At 45.7% G+C, this 16779-nt stretch overlaps 1 protein-coding gene across 7 annotated transcripts in view; it reads left to right on the forward strand.

Moving 5' to 3' along the window:
* The window catches only part of LOC139570847 (latent-transforming growth factor beta-binding protein 1-like), a 116158-nt gene extending 99817 nt beyond the window's left edge, over positions 1 to 16341 (forward strand). For 5 of the 7 annotated variants that reach the window (XM_071393121.1, XM_071393123.1, XM_071393122.1 and 2 more), the window contains 12 exons: positions 48 to 170; positions 335 to 466; positions 1586 to 1714; positions 8530 to 8670; positions 9686 to 9847; positions 9945 to 10034; positions 11008 to 11136; positions 11445 to 11585; positions 11767 to 11940; positions 13731 to 13895; positions 14285 to 14434; positions 15153 to 16341. In XM_071393121.1, the coding sequence (XP_071249222.1) occupies positions 48 to 170; positions 335 to 466; positions 1586 to 1714; positions 8530 to 8670; positions 9686 to 9847; positions 9945 to 10034; positions 11008 to 11136; positions 11445 to 11585; positions 11767 to 11940; positions 13731 to 13895; positions 14285 to 14434; positions 15153 to 15334 (1718 nt within the window). In that variant the 3' untranslated portion in view covers positions 15335 to 16341. The remainder of the gene's footprint in view (positions 1 to 47; positions 171 to 334; positions 467 to 1585; positions 1715 to 8529; positions 8671 to 9685; positions 9848 to 9944; positions 10035 to 11007; positions 11137 to 11444; positions 11586 to 11766; positions 11941 to 13730; positions 13896 to 14284; positions 14435 to 15152) is intronic. The other 2 variants (XM_071393126.1, XM_071393127.1) reach the window with 1 other exon arrangement.
* The last annotated feature ends 438 nt before the right edge of the window (positions 16342 to 16779 follow it).

A 16779-nucleotide genomic window follows, 5' to 3' on the forward strand; every position in this document is an offset into this window, starting at 1 on the left:
CGTCAAAGTCAAAGGTATGCCGAGCGTGACTGTGTGTTTCTTTGCAGATGTGGATGAGTGCTCGGATGACGCCAGGTGTGTTGGCGGCTCCTGTGAGAACAGCCAGGGTTCCTACAGATGCCAGTGTGACACTGGCTACCGCCTGCAGCCAGACACCGACACATGCCTGGGTTGGTAACACTCTGTCACACAACTACATATCCCATCATTCTCTATACCAATCATGATATCCCGAGGACTGCAATTCAAGCATCGCTACTGTGTTCACTTCAGTGGGGCATACAGGTGTTTAGCTGAGTGTTGACTGGGGTACTGTGGTGCTGTGCTCTCCCAGATATCGATGAGTGTGCAGAGTTGGGCCAGAGTATCTGTGGCGCGTGGCTCTGTGAGAACACAGAGGGCTCCTATAGGTGTGTGGTGGACTGCCCCCCCGGACACGACCGTGGCCCAGAAGGCATCTGTGTTGGTGAGTCAGCATCATGGGGGCATCAAAAAGGAAACCACATCCATGCCAACTTTCCGTTGCTTCAGCTGTGGCCCCATCCAATTCTTTGAAATGCTCATGTGCCAATCAAGTGTCTTACTTTGTGCTTCTCTTCTACCCATCAATGTATCTCATCTTACCCTCCTCCATCCATCCATCCTTTCATCCATCCATCCATCCATCCATCCAAACTCACCTTACTCCCTCACCCATCAATACGCCTTTCCATGCTGTTCCCCATCCATCTTCAAACATGTATGTTCCGTCCTATCACCTCTGCTTTGTAATAGACACTGATCACCACAAAGAGTCAACTTGACTTGACCCCAGTACATGTATGGGGGGGGGGGGGGGGGGGTGGGTGTTCTAACGGAGTTGTACTGTCTCTTTGGTCCAGCTGGTTCTCTACGAATTAACTCCACAGAACAGGTTCCTCATTGACCATAGTAACTCACTCTGAGCATCTGTCGTGAGGCAGCAACATTACATCTGTTGCGTTTGCTTGTTTTGGGGGTCAGGCGGTCGTTTGGACTGTTTGGGTTACACAGTGTTCCAGCTACAGTTTAGAGTGCTCTGTTTGCTCACCTCAGCCAAGAGGATGTTTGTGTGTGTGAAGTGTTTTGTCTATCACTCTCCATGATTTCCCTCGTGTTAATATTTGAGCATTTTTATTATAGTCTTTGCAGGGTGTGGAGTCTCATGTGCACGCACGCACACACGCGCACGCACACGCACGCACGCACACACACACATACGCACGCACACGCACGCACACACGCACGCACACACACACACACTTTTTTTCAGTGTATGGATCTGCCTTTTGTTTATTTAGCCCTTGCCTCTGTGTGTTCGTGGTATGCTGCACTTTTCTGATTTGCCTCAACTCCGGACACATTGTCAGCTTGAACTCTGGATGCTCATACTCATCGCAATGGCACCAATGAGAGATGTGCTTCAAACCTGAGACTAGTTCCACTGCAGCTCAGTGGGTGCTGTTCTGTGGGTCAACTGGTCCTAATTGTGGGACCACCTTTGCCACGGAGACTGTAAAGAACAGTGGCTAACTAGCCCTTGACCCTTCTCCTCCTCGTTTTGCAGATATTGACGAGTGCAACGTCAACGCCACGGTGTGTGGTAACCACGGCTTCTGTGAGAACACGGTCGGTTCCTTCCGCTGCCTGTGTGACCGGGGCTACCAGGAGTCCATGGAGGGCCTCGGCTGTGTGGGTGAGTAGGAGTGGTGTGTGTGTGTGTGTACTTTACTTTACTTGTAGTACCAAAGAATAGTAATTAAACAAAAATTCAGAGAAGTGAGGACATTTGGCAGGTCCTCACTTGTAAAAAGGCTATTTTAGGCTTAGGGGTTAGGGTTAGAATTATGGTTAGGAGTTAGGGTTAGGGGTTAAGGTAAGGGTTAGAGTTAGTAGTTAGGGAAAATAGGTTTTTGAATAGGAATCAATTGTTGCTCCCCAAAAAGTCCTCACAAGAATAGTAAGAATTAGATGGGTGTGGGTGTTGGGGGGTGGTTGGGTGTCTGGGGAGGGGGAGGGGGTTACAGGGAAGGAATGAAGACAGTAGTGTATGACATGGGCAAGGATAGGTCTGCTTCTTCATAGAGACCATATGGTATAGTCTTTAGTACATCGACAGTATGTGCTAGAATATACTGAACAGTTGGCACCTGCTTTGACTTAAATTTTCAATGACATTATGGTCTACCATTTGATATATTTTTGGTCAGATTCTCAGAAGCACCTATTTCATGTCAGTGCATGTGTGCGCTTTGATGATATAGGTGCTCATTCTTTACAAGGAAGTTACAAGGCTTTCCTTGTTAGGGTCCTGCTGAAAGCACTGGAACACTCTCAAAACCAAACGGCGAGCCTTTGACGGCTAAAACTTCTGCTCCCGTCTTGAGAACTTCAGCGGGGTTGTCATGGCGACAGAATGACAGCTCACCCCTATTATGGAGACGCTGGGTAGTCTGCCATGGCTGAATCTGCCGACCTAGAATACCGGCAGTAACCTTTTAATCTTAAAATGAGATTTATTTTCTGATTCAGTGACAACTGCTGTAGCCGTTTTGCCAATTATAGACAGGAAGTGGTCCATGCAAAGCAATAGGAAGTATGATTGAGTGTATTTTCCTGACAGCTATTTGTTGGTGGTGGCAGTGCTAGACACGTATGCGTCATGCTTCACGGTTCTCTTAAAGATAGTATAAGCATTGTAGACATTAAATCATATGTCATGAAAGACTTGAATGTAATGATGTGGTGTGGGCCATATTGAGGCAGATTGATGGGACTTTAAATACCCCTGTCCTCTCAAATGTGGACAGTAGTTTCCCTCTCTGCAGGAGAAAAAGATGGCAGACGCTTGATTAATGTGACCATTTATTTTCATTCAATTTGAAGGTGTAGCGCACGTTCTCTGTGATGTTTTAGACATATCCCCACCGTGTCTGCAGTGCTCCTCAGACCCTGGGATTGGAAAGGCACCGGAGCTTAGACTCTTAGCCAAGCTGTCTCCCACACACTGGCGCACACATGGGCACACACACAGTGGCACACACACAGTGGCACACATACGCCGCTGCAGTGAAAGTAATGGAGCCGGAGCCATGAAGCTGTATGGCAGCTGTCTGTCTTCCTGTCGGAGTCCGGGCCTCTGGTTCCTGTCTACTTATCCCCACTGAAGAGAAAGATTGACTATTAGACAGAGATTTGTATTTGCATTTTCGCCTTTTGATTTGATTTGTTTCAAGACTGGAGCTGTCTGAAGACGATCTATTCACTGGATGGACAAAACATTAAGAACACCTCCCTAATATTGAGTTGCACCCCCTCCTTTTGCCCTCAGAATAGCCTAAATGTGTTGGGGCATGGACTCTAGAAGGTGTTGAAAGCGTTCCACAGGGATGCTGCCCCATGTTGACTCCAATGCTTCCCACACTTCTGTCAAGTTGGCTGGATGTCCTTTGAGTGGTGGACCATTCTTGATACACACAGGAAACTGTTGAGCGTGAAAAACCCAGCAGGGGTACAGTTTTTAGCCTGGCACCTACTACCATACCTCGTTCAAAGGCACTTCAATCTTTTGCCTTGCCCATGCACCCTCTGAATGGCACACATACACAATCCATGTCTCAGTTATCTCAAGGCTTAAACATCCTTCTTTGACCTGTCTCCTCCCCTTCATCTACACTGATTGAAGTGGCTTTAACAAGTGACATCAATAAGGGATCACAGCTTTCACCTGGTCAGTCTATGTCATGGAAAGAGCAAGTGTTCATAATGTTTTGTACACTCAGTGTAGGTTACACTCAATTTTCTTTCTTGATGTAATATACTGCATGTGTGGTCGACCAGGTTATTTCTCAGTCAATAGCTTTTTCCGGTCAGGGCTGGGCTGTGGTGGCACCGCTAACTGTCAATGATGCGTGGCTTTCATTTCAGCCTCGGGGTGCAGTGAGAAAAGGTGAGAGTGTTCTGTCAGAAAGTCCATCCCTGCCACCAAATCAAACCAGCGTCCTGGATTAATGTCTTCCTCAGCCAAGCCAGTGGGCATTGAGGGCGTTCTTACGCAGACCCAAAGAAAGCCAGTTCTCACTCAATCAGAAGAATGCCATTTTGTTTGCAGCTTTCAATTTCATTCTCATAGTTTGAGGGGGTTTGGGTGAGTGGGGGGATCGCAATCAGATAGAGAGTCAGTGAGTTCATGTTTTGGGACAAGGTGAAGAATTGGAGCTTGTTTTTTCTTGGTGGTTTTCTTAACGGGGCCCATGCAGTTTCCATCTTTTAAATGTTCCTCCTACAGGAAGGCCTGTCAGAGCCCTGAAAGTGGGTCGCAGGCACTCCCCTATTGAAGCTGATAGAACACTTCCTCCAGCCAGATCTCTCCTCTGACCTGTGCGCACATACACACACACACACACACACACACGCACGCACGCACGCACGCACGCACGCACGCAAACACACACATACATGCACTCCACGCAACAAACACACACACACACAGTCATGCAAACTTACACGTATGGTCTCTCTTGCTTTCTTTCTCTCAAACACACACTCTCCATCTGTACCTTGGCAAGTGTTAGTTGGTCCCACCCCAGCCCTGTACAGCCAGCTGCCTCCATTCTCCTGCCAGCCCATCATTCTGCTGTGTCTTGCACAGATGGGCTCACTTTCCCCACCCCCCAAAACTATTGGAAGTAGTCCACAACCAACCCCTCCTCTCCCCCCGCTCCTCTCCCTGTCTCTGGTTACAGATGAACCTCTGAGCCTCTGGGATTGTTTGCTGCTTCCCAGATGAAGAGGCTGTTTTGGAGTTGAATGACTTTGTGTTGTGATTCAGTGCTGTTTGGTACATATTCTTCAGACTGGGAATCAGACAACGTAGCTTATCTGTCTGTGTCCTTTCCTTTCACAGTTCAGGTCATTGAACGGAACTCTCTCTCACTGTCAAGTGATTTAAGTGACACGTTTCATGGACAGTACTCCCTCTCTCTCCCTCTAGTCCAGCTGCAACGTTGATCAAGATCAAGATTCAACCAGCTTTTTCTCATTCTGCTGGGTTGGGGTTGGGGTAGGGGTTGGGGTAGGGGTAGGGGTAGGGGTAGGGGTTGGGGTACCGGTTGGGGCTGAACCCAGATGGTGACTGTGCAAGGCGAACAAGGTGCTTCAGGGTCACGCCAGACAGACTGGCTTTTAATGAGGGCACTGCGGTGCGGGCTACTACCAGAAAAGCAGCAGCAGGTTTTAATGTCAGCTAATGAATTATAGATTCTCCTCAGTAGCGGTGCGCTTTGAGCTGAGCATTGAGGAAGGGTTATAACTAGAGGAGGAGGGACTTTTTATTTTTTATTTTTGTCTGCTTCCTGCATTGTGTACCTGGCCGTTAATGAGCTTTCCAATCCGTGGCAGCAGATATATGCGGTGGCGGTCATTGTGGAAGGGTATGCCAAGCCATCTGTGCTCTGAATCAAACTATGATACAGTCTCTATGGCTCTTGCGACTGGCTATTTCTGCCCAGTCACATACTGAATTAACAACAATAAAGTTAACTACGCAGGAAAGCATGTTTGCCTCTGCGTGCATAAAAATAAGTTGTATATAGCCATGGAAATAGAGCCAAGGTTAAATCCTTCTCCTAACTAACCTATCTGTACTATACTGTAACTCAGCATTTCTCTACGTTTACACATGAAAACATCATTTCCATTGGCTGGGCAGTAGAGATGTACTATATAGCCAAATTGTGGTATGTAAACCTAAATGTGATCGACCGGCTCGATTCGGTCTTATATAGCAACATTTTAAATGTAGTTTTTTTTTTACATTGGATAAAATTGACTCCGGGCTAGAAAATTGTAAATCATACACTGCAGTTGAGGAACAATTGGGAAAGTAATTCTGCTTTGAAAGTTGATAAACTTGAAACCCCACTTTTGAGAAAATGGCCCTTGAATGTTTAGGTACACCTACTGGTGAGCTCTTCTTTGTCTACACCCATTCAGCATTGTTCAAACCCTCTTAAGCCTTAGCCCCACCCATCTCTTTAAGGATTCACATGCGGGGCTAAGCAGAGTGAGTATGGTAGTGTACTAAATAACCAAAGATTTCAAGACTAAAGGCTGGTTTATACTACGTCTATCGACATGTCTGTAGACAGTTGCCGCAGTGACATCGTGAACATTCTATTGTTGTCCGACATAAAACTTGTCGTTAGGAAAAAGTACAAACACAAAAACTACAGGCTGCATGACATCAGTAGCCTGGTGGTTCAAAATAGCATGACCGGCGTATTTTAACACCAATAAACCCACCTGTTTAAAAATGAATTTTGTGTGTGTCAATCTAGCAAACCAGGTAACTAAAAGCAACTTTCTACACAATATTTTGGTCAGTATCTAGCTTGTTATGTTAGCTTGCTAGCCAGTTCAAATAATGGCCATATCATATTGCTGACAATGTCTTAACTTTAGCTAATTTGTATTCATTATTACAGGAAAATATACTCACAACAAGATCATTATTTACAAGTTAATGGTGAGCTAATTACAGAAAATAGCTTACGTTTGTGAGTGTAATGAAATAAAAGTAGGGCATTCTACTGGAGAATTTTTGAACTTGGACTCTGTCTTGTTGGCCTAACATTATATCCTAATTTGACTTTGGTGCAGGTCATTTTGTTCTTCACATTACCGTCTCTGGTAAACACACACTATATAAAATAAAATCAATATTTATTTGTCACATGCACAGGATACAGTAGTTGTAAACGGTACAGTGAAATGGTTACTTGCATAGTGGAGTTTTTTGTTTAAACATGTAGCTAGCTAGCTAGCTAGCTATCTAAACAATGAACCATAATCCAAACGCATAACATTACTACCCTGCATGAAACTACAGGTAGCTAAAGCTAACCAACTAGGTTCAATGTTAGCTAGCTAGCTAACGTTAGGCTATAACTGGCAATGCAAATGGTTCTGAGATTCGAATAATATTACTAAACAGATCATACATGTAACGTTAGCTAGCGAGCCAGCCAGCCAGCTAACGTTAGCTAGCTAGCTAACAGTACGCTTTAACTTGCAATGAAAATGACTTTCTGACAATATTTGAAAATGTAGCTAGCTAGACTCTCTTACCCGTATACATGGATGAACGCTTCTCCCTCTCTGTCACGGATGCCATGGTTGCCCTTAGTTTGAAGATGTAATCCGGAGACAGGTGTTTTATACAACAGCCTTTGTGTGTTCTCTTTAAGACTCCCTCCGCAAAATCAAACGCCTGAATTTTCTACGTCTCCTTAGCTTCCAACGAGCATTCCACAGATTTCAAAACTCGGTCCTCCAGAAAGTGGAGAGCATTAGCAACATTATCACAGTTCTTCGTGATATCTTTCATAAAAGCTGCGTTAGAAAGGATTACCTACACATACTGAGCAGATCATGTGAAAGACAGAAGCACGCTACATGGAATCCGAACTCTTCTCTCGGCATGTCCAGCCCATCCATTATCTTAGCCAATCATGGCTAGAAGGAAGGTTCCTGTCTTTTTTTGTGGCTAAACCAACTAGGCTCATAATTTAACAATGTTATTCATATTTACAGATGGCATACACGTTTGTTATTAAGGCACATGAAAGTTCACAAGTTCCAGAAGGAATTTCTGGCATAGAATGCATTTAGATTTATTTTATTTTAAATGTTACGTTCAAATGCCTCCTGTGAAGTAGTGACCCGCGACATACACCTAGTTTCCTGAAAGGAGTCACAGATGCATGAGGACAGAATCCACTGAAATGGAAAACAAATTTTCCTCCAAATGGTAGTCCCATTCTGCTGAGCAGGAAAGGCCGTGAAATATATTGAAATATATTATCCTATGAAGAAAAATCTGCCTTTTCCATTGTCATTCTGGACCTCTCCCCTTTTTAGTGCTCCCCTATTGCGACGCACCCACTCTCTTCCTCCCCGCCCTCTCCTTAACACTTTCTAGCTCATTGACAAACTGGCCCACACCCCAGTGTGAAGTATTGGACAGCGTGTTGGGAATGCAGAGCAGTTCAGAGCACGTCGGAACCACGAGACTTTGTTGTCTTTTTATATTAAGCTCCACGTCGGTGTTGATGTATGTGTTTTCTCTTCACGTCCGTTCATACCTGGAGAGACATACATGGATGGATGCACAGCTATAACCACAGCCAGGTCAAAGGAAAACAGACATGTTACTGGAGTGTGAAATAGATATTTGAGTGTTTTTCTTCCTCAATGTATAGGCCTATTCAGTGATTTTGAAAACATTGAGTGTTTTGTTTAAGAAAAATCTATTTCCAAGAGTATATCACCAGCTCCCCATACAGTACACCACTTAGTATCTTAATGTATCTTTATTAGCTACTTGTCTTGTGAATGAAACCACACATGCCACATATGTGAGACATTATATAAACAAGATGCATCCTGCGAGGTTGCTAACCATGCTCATTAGTGCTAACCGCTAACCAAGGTGTTGTGTTCTCCCTGCAGATGTGAATGAGTGTGATTTGCTGAGCGGTGTGTGTGGCGAGGCCCTGTGTGAGAACGTGGAGGGCTCGTTCCTGTGTATGTGCCCCGACGAGGACCAGGAGTACAACCAGATGACCGCCAAGTGCAGTCCCGCTCCCACAGGTGACCCACACATTGCCTGAAGACAAATGAAGACCCCTAGTTTATATAAAGCACAGTTTAAATGTTTCATTTTAAATAGCCTTTAATAGCTTGGAGTTTCATTTGAGTGGAGTGGTGCTCTGATGAATGAGGGGGCCTGGCTCTGTTTAACAACACAGCCGCGGGTTAGGGGCCTCCTTTGTCTTTGCCTGAGTGTTAAACCCTAATGAGAAGCAGAGCCAACTGTGTGTCTTGTCTGTCTGGTGGATATACTGTATAATACAGGGCTTTAGGTCCCAAAGCTCAACATTAACCTAGGCTCCTTGTCAGACTTACCCCGCTGACCTCAAGTATGTTCTCTCACCTCTGAGAACACTCCCAAATATTTAAGGAGGATAGTTTCTCATTATATAATGTTAGGAATTAGAGCATGCTCTGTGCTCACAACCGCAGACGTTACATAATAGTAGGATTGCTTTAGAAGAATGTAAAAAAGCCATTTCCATGTTGTAGCAATAAAAGCTGTGTTTTTCTGAGAATGGGCAATTGGATGCGAATCTCTAGTAATCTATAATTATCGGAGGCATTCACAGATCACAAAACTGTGATAAAGACACCGCTGTGTGTGTGTGTGTGTGTGTGTGTGTGTGTGTGTGTGTGTGTGTGTGTGTGTGTGTGCGTGTGCGTGTGCGCGTGCGCGTGCGCGTGTGTGTGTGTGTTCGTGTGCGTACGTGCATGTGGAGGGTTTAGGGGAAACCAAGGAGAGGAGGTGGAGATGGGAAGGGGGGGAGGTTGTTCTCTTCTCTCCAGGTATATCATTAAAGTAGTGTGAAGACCCAGATCACAGTCATCACGTGGCCCATCTCTCCAGCAGGCTGTAATTGTCTCAGTTTACGAGAGAGACTCATTCCTCCTGGGTTAACCCATTTTTAGCACTAAAAAAAAAACGTTACTCCTTCACACCCTCAACTGAATATATTACCGAACACTAATCTATTCATGTGTCCTCGTATTTCTTCTCCCCTGTTTTCCCCAGCCTCGTCAGTAGAGAGGAAGGAGTGTTACTACAACCTCAACGATGAGAACCTGTGTGAGAACGTGCTGACCAGCAGTGTCACCATGGAGGAGTGCTGCTGTACACTGGGAGCAGGCTGGGGGGACAACTGTGAGGTGCACCCCTGCCCCGTCCATGGCACTGGTGAGGAAGCACACACATGAACACACAGACACACGTATTATATCCACACACACACGCACTACTTATTACACATTTTCTTGTCTATCTCTTTCGACAGATCAGTTTTCCCAGATGTGTCCAGCTGGGAGAGGCAGTGTCCCCACTGGTGACGCTGTGTTTGGAGTGACCGCAGCCGAGAGCTATAAAGGTATGTGAACTCAGAGACCCAGCATAGGCTGAACGGAGCCTTGGCTCACAACAGTAGTGTTCAGAGAACGCTGTGAGAGCCTCATGAATCCGATAATGAGGTCGCAACAAACCCACGATTTTGAATGGCCTTGCTGAACTCTTGAGATGCTGCTATTAGTCTCGTCACCGCTGCCTCTCTCTCAGGCCTGTGTCTGTGCTCTTATCGTGTAAGTGTTTGTTTATGTGTGTGTGTCTCTGTCTGTGGTTTCTGTCACTCAGCCTTGGAGTCACAGAGCAGAAATACCAGCCTTAGATGTCTGGAGACATGTGACCTCCACATGTTCTCCTCCTAGCATATCTTCCCCTCTCCCCTCTCTCCTGTTTTTCTCTCTTTCTCTCCCTCTCCCTCTCCCAGCCCCTTCAAGCCTAGATTGTTCACCTGGCGCGAAAGCTAATTCATCGAACCAACAGCCTTAATTCAATCATGTCATTTATTACAGCAAGGGGATTCTGGTCGAGAGGGGCTGGCAGCAAGTGAATGTGGTGTATTCCGAGAGCGAGACAGACAGAGACGGGCTGGGAAGGCGTGTTGCCAGACACATTTCCTGAGCATCAGTCTGGATATGTCTTCGATTAGTCAACCTGTTTGCACGGCCGATTATTGGTCTCGGTTGCAAACACCAACGCTCAACCGAAGGAAGAGTAGAGTACTGTAACGCAGACCTGTTTGTTGATGGAGGTTTTCTCTACGCCTCTCCGGATTTCATCTCGTTAAAGCGTTGAGTTGGTCTCCCCTTCCTGTAAACATAAAGAGTAGAGACTGTTTGACAACTGGACATGTATGTTCCCGTTGAGGGGTATTGGCGTTGCCTCAGATTCGGCGGGGAAGTAACTGCATGATTACATTGTTGTCTAAATAGTAAGAGATGCATTGAAAATGTGTGTGTGCGTGTGCTGTTACTAAGAAACAGGGCTTGTCCTCTCCCTCCCAGATGCAGATGAATGTGCGTTGTTTGGCCAGGAGATCTGTAAGGATGGCTTCTGCCTCAACAGCGCAGGAAGCTACGAGTGTTACTGTAAGACCGGCCTGTACTACGACGAGGTCAAGCTGCAGTGCAGAGGTCAGTGGGCAGGTCACTCACATTAGTTAGTGTTAATTCAGCACCAAACATACATGATTTACTCACAACATGCAGTTTTTTTTGCGACAATTAAAAGATTGGAATCAATAGCCCTCAGTCTACTAATATACCATTTCCACAGCCCTGTGTCATTACACTGTCCACGCACATGAAAAGCAGTTAGTGCTACTGTACCACAGCCTGTGTGTGACAATCCTTGAGAATCGGGCTGTGAGACAACAGAACACCCAACAGGACCTCTTGAGATCTTGGTCTCCATCTCTCTCCCTTCCTCTCCTCCCCTGCAGACATTGACGAGTGTCATGATGAGTCTAGCTGTGTGGGGGGAGAGTGTTTGAACACACAGGGCTCCTACATGTGTTTCTGTACACGCCCCATGGTGTTGGACTCTGACAACAAGCGCTGCGTGATCGCCCCTGAAGTGGCTGGTAAGAACCCTCATTTAGCCTGGATGCAAACATATAAGCATCCTCTCATACTGTCTCTGTTTTTGGAAACATGTTGTTTTGTGTATGTCTTTCTCATGGCGATTGTGTGCCTTGTCATGTCATGGTGTGCCTCCGATAGTGAGATAATGATTGTGACTGAGATGTAACGTGTCTGTTGCAGAGCAACACTCCGTGCAGACTGACTACCAGGGTATTTGCTGGCAGACGGTAACGGGCGCCCGGAGGACTTGCACCAAGCCCCTAGCCAACAGAAAGACCACCTTCACAGAGTGCTGCTGTCTGTTTGGAGAGGCCTGGGGCATGGACTGTGCCCTTTGCCCCCTGAAGAACACAGGTTCAAAAATACAGCCCTTCTACACCAGCACTCATGTCCATCTATCAACTCTACTGTTATAATGACTTTATCCTTTACCTATTATGATCCATTATCTTTGGAGTGAATACACTATGTTTACACTGTCCTGCTATGAAAACTTAACATTCAGAGATCTACGAGACATTTCTTCAAATAGTTAGTCATTCATTTGAGGTAGATGCTTCTTCTTCATCTAGTCTCGTGTGAGATATAATATAGATCCCCACACAGTATATTTCAGCTGGTCTCAGAGTGATGATGTTGGTCAGTGCTTAAACCAGACGGGCCAGGGCCTCCCAGACATCAGACCCAGGACTAGTGACACCTCATTAGGCTTGGGGTCTGCCAGCTGCCTGCTAATGCTCCTGTCTCCTGGAGCCTCTGAGATCTAGCCTGCCTGTGGCCGATCTTCTATCCTTTACCCCCCCCCCCCCCTTTCCTGTTTCCCCACCTCCCTTATCCAATACCTGGAGTGTGTCTAGGCAGGGAGGTCTGGTCGCTGATGCATATCCTCATCATGCTGCCAGGGCAGATGGCTGCAGTGTGCATTATGGGGACCTGTGGACTGGAACATGTGGGGACAATCCTCAGGGCTCTGAACTGGATCATTTCCCTCCCTCCGATAAAATAAGACTGTTATTCCAACCCACTGGAAGATGGAACTGGTAGAGTTGGGTTTTTTTAAATGTTGAGTGATTTCCCAGCAGTTTGACTAGGAATTCGTAGCTTCATGTGAGAATGATGTTGAACCGACAGCCTAGTGAGCGCAGTTAAGTCACGAGAGCTCTCCAGGAACGTTGCAGCTGTGCAACATAGGCCTACAGCTATGACAGTTGCACACTCTTTATAAAATCAGTTTTTGTTAAGTCATTGAGAAACATTAACAGGAATCCAAGTTAGCCATTTCAAAGTTGAATGTCCGGGTCACTTATAAACAGAGAACACCTCGTCAGGTTTTCAACGATTCGTGGAACACCCTTTGGTGTTCCACTTAAGACTTCTTGTCCAACATCGGCCAACATGGTCCCCACTAGGATCCTTAATCCTTACTGAGAAACTGAGATGCAGGTGTGTGAGCTCACCGCTGCTCTCCGCAGAGAGAACAGAACACACAGTCGTTTGTTCTCATCAGGCCCATCCAGATCGCTCTGCGGTCCCTCTCTGATGCGCTTCCTGTGTAGACGTTCTTGTGGGAGCGAACAGAGGCAAGCAGGTGCGTGGGATTAGCAGGGGACTGTAGGGGATGGCTGGCCATGGCGTGCAGATGAAAGACTCTGGTTTAGGTTCCCACAGTACAGTAACCAATGAGGAGGGAACTCAGAGCAGGTGCCGTGCTGTGGTGTGTGTTGAACGCCACGTTCAGGAGGGAAGTGGGCCCCTAGTCACAACCTGAGTATTCAGTTCAGTCAAATATCCCCTGACTACTAAGCCAAGTGATGATGGCAATGTAATTACTTCGAAAAAACCTTGTGTTGACATTTGAATACGCTTCAGTTCTTATAAATCACAGAAACGTGTTGTGTTGATCAAACGTAGTAGGTTTTTGTCATGTTCTCTGTCTTTATGAGTACATTGTAAATAGCTCCCAGCATCACATGCATTCTCTAGCTCCTGATCTCAGCTGTGGTCACAGGGCTACATCTCCGTCTCTGTTTCAGAGAGCTGTGTCTCAGTCTTCTCTCTCCCTCTGTCACTCTCTCTCTCAGAAGACTATCTCTCTCTCTCTCTCTCTGTGGGCCATGACTCAGTCTATCTCCCTTCTCTCACAGAGGACTATGCCTCCATGTGTAACGTGCCAATGAGTGAAGGACAGGGGCGTCCGTATGGTCGCGACGCCCTTGTGGCTGAGCCCATCCAGGAGTATGAGGTCAGCCTGGACTATGAACCTAGCCCCGACCAGCCTGGTGCCCTGCCCCTGTACGAGGACGAGGAGAGTGAGTGAACCAGTACCCACCACACTGTACAACACACTGATGAAGCTCAAACATGCAGAGGGGATATAGCATTCTCTCAATGATAGCTCTTTTCTGCCATCTTGTGTCCACAAGAATTACTACATGCCATGACCATATTGTTTTCAGTAGGTAGGCACAGATGGTAGGCATGTTACAGTTTCTGTATTTTCAGTGTAACCAAGGTCCTCCAAGAACATAAAAGAGATGATTCATTATTCATTAGTTTATCTAGTCAAGCTAGTTAAATGTAGAGGATTTTCAAATCATCATTTCACCGCATTCACACATGAAATAAGTCATTATCATGAATTATATCTTCATCTGACTTGGATTAATGAAACACCTCATTCCCTGCCCTCGTCCTGCAGACCCGTACGGTGCGTTTGAGGGCCTGAGAGCGGAAGAGTGTGGCATTCTGAACGGCTGTGAGAACGGGCGCTGCGTGCGGGTACAGGAGGGCTACACCTGCGACTGCTTCGACGGATACACCCTGGATATGTCCCGCATGGCGTGTGTGGGTAAGACATGGGTGGAGGACACACACACACACACACACACACTGAATAGACTAGAAGGAAAATCTCTCCTCAACCCTCAACCAGGAAAGGCTATCACGCATGTTGTTGATGTTAGGTCTGTGCGTGCAGTGAAGTGCAGGGCGTGCTGCTCTGTTTTAAGCCAGTTGCAGCTATGCTAGGTCTTTCTTTGATGCTCCTGGCCATGTTAATGGGACAGGATCAGAGCCTGAACAACAAGTACAGTCGAGCGGTGTCAAAAATGCAGATGATCTTTTTATAACAGACATACAGTACATACCTCTCCCCATCTTCACAGCAACTTGAGCTCCTAAGAGTTCAGCTTCCTCAAGGGTCACGCCCTTTATGTTCAACTCCAGTTGAGCGTTAGGTCTTAGAGAATGTGTGTAGGGTTTACCGAGAATGGGGGCGACAAACAAAAAACATCCAGTGAGAGGCAGTCCAGGAGAATGGCAAGAATCGTGCATGATAACAGGCGGGTCACAAACAGGGCAAATAACGGCGCAGTACAACAGTGGTGTGCAGAACGGCACGTTAGGTCCCTTGATACCAATTGAGCAATGTTTCCATTCCCCGAAGAATTCGGGCTGTTCTGGAGGCAAAAGGGGGTCCGACCCGGTACTAGATGGGTGTGCCTAATATACTGTCCACTGAGTGTATGTAGACTGTGCTAACATAATACCCCTCTTCTCTCTCACAGATGTGAATGAATGTTCCGAGCTCAATAACCGGATGTCCCTCTGCAAGAACGCCAAATGTATCAACACGGAAGGATCCTACAAGTGTGTGTGCCTGCCGGGATACACCCCCTCTGAGCAGCCTAACTACTGCGTGGCCAGGGAACAAGGGGCAGCAGCAGCAGCGCACACAGAGAGGGAATGAGCCCCCATGGCCAGTAGAGGGACACCCAACACACTAAAAACACACTTATTTAATCCAAGCCCATATACTCTGCACTGTATAAAAACACACTAAACAAAACAACAAAATCATTTACTTGAGATGAAGATCCAATTTAACCAACTATGTGGTGCCTTGTGACGGAGAAACACAACATTGTATAAAATGTATGTTTGTTTTTTGTAAGTTTAACTTTTTATATTAGAAGGAGTTTATGCGCACTAGAGGAGCTTTCGCTCTCCTAACGCAACGACAAACCCTATGAACTCTTACTGGGGGACAACGTTTTATTTTCTACCCAGTCCAAAACGCCTTGTGTGTGGATATTTAATTCAGTGAAGAGGCCAGCCGTCCCTTTGCTCTCCCCGTTCTCCCTCTTCCTCACAGTCCTCCTCCCCGTACGGTGGCTGTGGAGGACTGCCTGCCTGGTCATGAATGGACAGCCATAAGATCTTTGCTCCGTGGCTTCACACAAACATACAGTATGCACACTACTGTAATATAATTTTCTTCATGTAAATTCTTTGGAATAAGCTTTTTTTCTAGGCATTTTTTTTCTATTAATGATAAGTGCAAACACAAAACTACTTCTCTGTGTCTTGGACATTGGACAATAGCAGGTTTTTATATCTTATTTTATTTTGTTTCTTGCCTGCCCTGTGGAGCAGTCATATTCCCTACCATTTTTTTTTTTTTCTTGAGATATTGTTTTATTTCTTTGAACAAAAATTATATGACATTTTGCTTGGATTTTTTTCATACTTTAATGAAACCTTTTTCTGCATTTTACTGCAATGTCTAAAAGTCTTGCCAGGTTGCAAAGCTGCTATGGGACAGCCGTGGGAGAAATTTTGTACATTTAAACAGAAGAGTTGAGAAACCAGTTTATGTATTTGTAATTTGTACATGAAAAATAGCTCTTGTATGAATATTCATATTATGATGTATATTAAACCCCTGGTAATAAATCACAAATGGTGATATTTATACTCCCTGGTATGTGATGGAACTTACTTACTCCCTGGTATGTGAAGCAACAAAGACCTATTCACATTGTGCTCAATAGCTGCACCTAGAACCATAGTCATGTGACCCTAGTCATGTGACCCATGTCCGATAACACAAGCTAGACCACAATGGACACAAAATAAATGGGTCATCTTTACACCTTTGCACCTGTTACTATCAATACATTTTCTATCACACCTTTCCAACCCTCTGTTTCCATATGGTTAATTCGTATCATATTCATATTGTTAATGTTCATCGTTTTGGTCACTCCATATAACCCTCAAACCAGTGCTATTATTAGCCTGTGTAGTCTCAGGGTTAGGGTGAACCCACTTCACTTAACATGAACTGGTTGATCAGCAGAGAAATACCTCGGTCGGAGATGATGTTTTCTGCATTATAGGAATATGAATTGG

This window comes from Salvelinus alpinus, chromosome 3 (genome assembly GCF_045679555.1).
Source record: "Salvelinus alpinus chromosome 3, SLU_Salpinus.1, whole genome shotgun sequence".
Taxonomy (NCBI): domain Eukaryota; kingdom Metazoa; phylum Chordata; class Actinopteri; order Salmoniformes; family Salmonidae; genus Salvelinus; species Salvelinus alpinus.